Source organism: Theobroma cacao, chromosome 3 (genome assembly GCF_053813885.1).
Source record: "Theobroma cacao isolate CCN51 chromosome 3, ASM5381388v1, whole genome shotgun sequence".
Taxonomy (NCBI): Eukaryota; Viridiplantae; Streptophyta; class Magnoliopsida; order Malvales; family Malvaceae; genus Theobroma; species Theobroma cacao.
This window is the reverse complement of record NC_142641.1, coordinates 26,288,366-26,293,770: the sequence shown is the minus strand read 5'-3', so window position 1 is coordinate 26,293,770 and position 5,405 is coordinate 26,288,366. Positions and strand designations below refer to the sequence as shown.

Below are 5,405 nucleotides of genomic sequence, written 5' to 3'. Positions count from 1 at the left end.
AGTAATCAACAGAGATGCGAGCATGTTTTATTAGTAAATTGATTTCTAAGAAGGGGGCCCATACCGTAAAAAGGCCGGGTAGTCGAGTGGTGCAGATGGTTCGCCTCTCTTGAGTCTTGTGTCCCCATTAATAAAATCCTAAAGGCTAAAGGCGAAGGAAGGGCAGGCAGATTACTAAATTTTACGTTGGAACTCAACTGCTTAGGGAGAAAGCATGCAGCCCAACATTGAAATAGAAAGCCAGCTACAAAGCTATTCTAACTGTCAAATTGTGGCCCCACGACTTTGATGACTTTGTTTCGAGGCATGGCTGGCTGCCGCCTTTCACACATGCACGCACGCACGCAAGTAAGCATATTAGAGAGAGAGAGAGAGAGAGAGAGAAAAGAAAGAGTTTTATTGCAAGAAGAGAACAGCAGTGAATAAAAGATGATCCACAGAAAGATAAAATCAAAGTCCATGAACAGAAGTCAATACCCGAACCATACAACTTTTTCTTGCTGTCTTGTAGAGTAGAGTAGAGTAGAGTAGAGTAGCAAATGTGAGAGGATGGAGCAGAGAGAGGACAAAAAAACATTAAGGCAAAAACAATGAGAGGTGCAGCAGGAAAGACAACGTATGGTGCGTTCTTGACTCCTCTTAAGACTAGTAGCCAGCCACTCTTCCAAGGTAAATTGCAAAAACCCAAAATGCCTTGTAAAAAACCCCCCCAAAAAATAAAAATAAATGAAAAACATTAGTTGCTGTAGATTGTAATCAAGTTTGGCAGCAGAAACAGCAATAGCAGCAGCAAGCAGTAAATAAGCGGCTTCAGCTCTTGATGAGAGGGCATTGAAAGTCCCAACTAACCACAATACTTCCCTCACATTGAATACCACCAGCGCAAAGAGACTCTGAATTTCTCTGATCTCAATATTTAAAGACGATGGGGAGAGAGGTAAAACAGTTGTGTAGCAGTAAGGGAACCAGATCATCAGGAACTAGGACAGTTCAAAGCACTCTTAATTTGCTGGACAGTGGTGCCGATAAGGTTATTAACAGTTGTCACCGACTCTAAGTTCAGCTTAGCAGATGGCAAGCTGCTCACTAGTATCTGAAAAGCTACTGTAATTAGTGAACCCCCAGATCTTCCCATGTTTCCATGCACAGTAGAGCTCGTTGATGCTCCATCTCCTTGGTCTGGATGGCCATCAGGTGAAATTGTAAAACCTGATGGCAGCAGTGGAATATATGAAGGATCCTCACCGCTCATTGCTACGTTGATGGCAGGCAAATCAACTGGGCAATATACCACTAGTGACCCTGAGCTGTCTATGCAGCTCTCTTGAAGTATTAACATATTGTTCTGACTAGTATTAAAGGCCTATTTCAAAAACAGTTTTCAAGTACACAGAACAAAAAATCATCAGAGCTTTGCAACAAATTCTTATTAAACCAAAGAAGAAAGAAAGCATGAAGTTTAAATTGGAAAAAACAAACAAAAATGCTTCAATTTAAAGAGTCTCACTCGTAGAACAGATATGCAATTGCCCGGATGTGACCCATTTGCAATATGAGCAACCTCTTGCACTGCATTGCTATTCGATAGAACATCCCACTAAAGAAAAGAACAAAAGTAGAAAGCAATGTAACAGTAAGAAACTAAGAAGCTGACTTATATATACAGTTATAGGGCAGTTGCAAACACTTGACATTGATTAATCTGATTATACCTGAGGTCGAGTTCTCTCATCCTTGAAGAAGTTGAAGACATTTTGAGGAGTAACAGGAAGCCAGAACGTAGTAGCTGCACTAAGAACTACACCATTAGGTTGTCCAGGATCAGAACTCTTATGAACAGTAACCCGAACACCAACTTCATTCAAACCAGAAAGTGTTGTCCACCGATGACTATTGGATGTGCTGATGCTTGTGCAGAAATTGTTGACCATCCTTTGAGCAAGCTTCATCATGCTTCTCTTGCCATCAGGAGATGGAATTACTGAAACATTTGGAAATTTATTCAGAGCTCTGCGAAAGTAAAACGGAGTGCATGAATTATTGAAACTTACCTCCCCCAAGATCCCGGGTTGAAGTGCCTGTTACCATTAGGCAAGCAAACCTCTCACACATCCTCTGGAGAGTAGCAAGCCACCTTTCTGCTCCAAATGCCAAACCACTGTGAATGAGATCCCTATAGAGCCGATGAGTTGGAGTCTTGTCTTCAATCTCAACATGCTCCATCCAGGTAACCTATGAGTATTAGCCATTCATTTAAGATTAAAGTTGAGTGTAATTGATGAGTAAATAATCAACTAAAAGAATAAACTTGACCAACCTTGGAGTAGCCATTAGGCATGTCCTGAATCAAGCATCCAGAAGGAAGCCTATGAGATCGACATTGAGAAGCAAATTGGGGAAAATCATATGATATATTCACTATAGCCCATAAGCCTGGCTCAATTTGCTGACAGAAGCGAAGGATATAAAATTCACGCGTTGGTACCAGCGGTGAAAGCACCTGCAACTCTTCATACATCTGCCACAAGCAGAGAATTAGAAAAAAGCCAGAAGTAAAAATTCAATAAACACCATTCATAAGCGGTTTTACCAATTGCAAAGAACCACTATGACTGCCCATCATTCCAGATGAAATTATTTCGATAGTCTTGGCCATTGACACAATAGTTGGAAATAGGTCCACCCATTTGTTCTGTAAAAAGTTTGAAGTTCACCCATCAAAATTTTGATCGATTCCCAAAGAGGAGGGGTTTATGGTTACGTTTTTTTAAAAAATAAAATGAACAACAACTTACAGAATCCATGAACATGTCAACCAATGCTAAACCATTCATGATGACAACACCAGAGTCTCTAGAAGCTTCAATCCGAACATTGGGAGATTTAAAGTGTGTATTAGCTCTAGGAAAAATCCTTTCATAGCTTTCAAGATTAAGAACATCTCTGCCATCATTGGTGGACTTGATCCACAAAGGTTCATTGGTCTGCAAAAGCCTGAGCAGTTCCTCCATTGCATTTGCCGCAATATCGGTCATGAGGGACTTATCCATGTCCGAGATAGCAATTGGTTGGAAAGGTAAATTCGGCATTGTGGAGGAACTTCCAGGGAGAAGATCAAGATCGAGGGAAGGACCAGCAACACCAACCCCATGGCCGCCAAAACTTGCCATGGTTAAATCCAATGAAGAAACATGAATAGGCTGTACTGGCGGGAGTTGGGATATCGGCCTCCCTATGTACTTGGCTGCAATGCTAGATACTCTATCAAGCTGCAGAGTGCGAAAAAACAAAACATAGTTAAGTTTTGGTTTTGTTTTGTTTGTTTACTGAAGGAAAAAGAAGAAAAGCAAGCTTAGCAAAAACGAAAAGGAAAAAACCTCCTCCTTTAATTGGGCATTCTCCATTCGCAACTTTTGCTCATCAAAATAGGAATCCTCGGTGGCAGGAGGGCCACCGCAAGAAGGGCAGATGACGTTCTTGAGTGCTTCTCTGATGGCTATGTTCTCACATCGGATCTTATCATTCTCTGCACGAAGAGCACAGTTATCGGCTCTTTCGTGTTGCGCCTGAAGGAGAGACACAGAGACAAAGGTAAACTGAAGAAAAACAAAAGCACACTAACCGACTGACTGAGAGAGTTAACCTACCTTCATCTGGGTCCTTCTGTTCTGGAACCAAAACTTGATCTGCCTGGGTGCCAAGCCCAGCTCCCTACTCAACTGTAGCCTTTGCTTCTCATCCGGGTGTGGGCACTCCTTGAACATTCTTCACGTTGCCACCAACCAAACAAAACAAAACAAAAACCCAGTTTTTGTTTTCTTTATCATTATTGACAAAAATAACAAGGAAAATTAACCAAACGAACAAGAAAAAAAAGGTCGCCTGTCTTCTTACGCTTCAAGCCTCTGAATCTGGTGAGCAGTATGGCGATGGTAACGCTTTTTCCGGCGGGAAGGGTCGGAGGCATCGTGGTCCCCACCGGACCCACTCCCTCCTCCGCTTCCGTACTCCATATATGGACTGGACGTCCCTTCCAGAAACACCTTGAAAAAAGAAAAAGGAGGCCGTTTATTCAATTGGAACAACCTTTCGGGATTCAACACCGCCCATCATCACCTTTGTGTGTGTGTTTGATTTCTACCACTCGAGATCAAAAGCAAGACAAGGAAAAGAGTATCGTACTTGTTTTTGAATGGAAATAGGCATATTATTGGTTTCTTTTTCACGGGAAGAAAAACGGCTGAAATTTCAAAGATAGTGGCATGATTTTGGGTGAGTGAGTTTAGGCAGAAAATGGGTAGTGGATTTTTTGCGGTGTAATAAAGGCTCTGTGAGAGAGGACCAGGCAGAAGGCAGAGAGAGGCAGGCAGCCACCCCACCCCCCGCTCTCCCCACTATTACTAATAACTAATACTCTCACACTAACTAATAAGTAGCAGTAGCGATAAGCCAAGCAGCCTAACCAGCCAGCAACAGCCACTGCTACGACCCTCTACCTCGCCTCTTGCATTTGCATAAATGAATGTTTTATTTCTCGCCCTTCCCTTCCCTTCCCTTCCGTCTTTGTTTCTCTATGTCAAAAAGTGCGTAACTGATGGGTTTTAAAAGAGCCTTTGCCTCTTCTCCAAATATTTAAATAAATAAGAGAACTTTTTGCCCGTTTTGGACACCTACACACACACACACATCCCCCTTTTTATTTTTATTTCCATTTCCTCCTCTCTCTATTTATTATTATTTTTTTTTATTTTACCCTGCATTTCACAACTAGTTTTCCAGTACTACTTCATCATACACTCACACTCACCGTGTCCCCTCTCCAGGCAGGCACAACACAAAAACGCCTTTTATTTTACCAATTGCGACAAAACAACGAGACATGCTTCCTTGATCTCATTTTGAAACCTCTTTTTTCAAATCCTGAATTAACTAACATTAAATTTACCAAACCAACCCCTCCCATTGGCCCTTTTCTTCTTTTTCCAAATTTTAAACGCCATTTCTGAAAAACACATATACTGATTACCAATACTAATGTTGTAACTTTGATCTTTCAATTAAAGCCTACAAAGTGAATCATTAGAAGCCTATAATGACAAAACTAACCTTTTTGCCCTTTTGTTTTCTTTTTCTCTGATCTTTCTCACGAGTCTTGAAAAGGTCCTCACCTTTTCGCTAGGACCCAAATTCCAAGCTGAGCCTTACATTCTTGGCTGTTTACGCACACTACAAGGCCGCTTGCTAAAAGTCAAACACGATACCTTTTTGGAGGGGAGTGGGCGGGGGCCCTCATTCTCTGCGCTCACCCCTTCTCATTTCCTGACCGCAATCTATCGCCATTTATAAACCCTCCTTTTCATCATGTTACACAATCGTGTGGCCTAAATAAATATTCTTTCCTCAAT

The 5,405-nt window shown here is 41.6% G+C and overlaps 1 protein-coding gene across 1 annotated transcript; it reads right to left on the bottom strand.

Annotated features, from left to right (window-relative positions):
• Positions 1-376: 376 nt before the first annotated feature.
• LOC18587139 (homeobox-leucine zipper protein HDG12-like) lies at positions 377-4,658 on the bottom strand. The gene is made up of 11 exons (XM_018118346.2): positions 4,183-4,658; positions 3,895-4,043; positions 3,648-3,765; positions 3,378-3,566; positions 2,796-3,269; positions 2,591-2,692; positions 2,318-2,518; positions 2,052-2,232; positions 1,713-1,981; positions 1,508-1,597; positions 377-1,363 (listed from the first exon to the last, which is right to left on the bottom strand). Exons 1-11 carry the CDS (start codon positions 4,204-4,206, stop codon positions 974-976), a joined length of 2,187 nt encoding a protein of 728 aa, XP_017973835.2. The 5' UTR covers positions 4,207-4,658; the 3' UTR covers positions 377-973.
• Between the last annotated feature and the right edge of the window lie 747 nt (positions 4,659-5,405).

Bases quoted from the DNA above. Each gene is read 5' to 3' on its own strand.
- LOC18587139 (XM_018118346.2), bottom strand. From the start codon at position 4,206: ATGCCTATTTCCATTCAAAAACAA. The intron at 3,270-3,377 runs GTTTTTTCCTTT...CGCACTCTGCAG, and splicing joins ATGCCCAATTAAAGGAGGAG to CTTGATAGAGTATCTAGCAT. The intron at 2,233-2,317 runs GTTGGTCAAGTT...TAATACTCATAG, and splicing joins TGCCTAATGGCTACTCCAAG to GTTACCTGGATGGAGCATGT.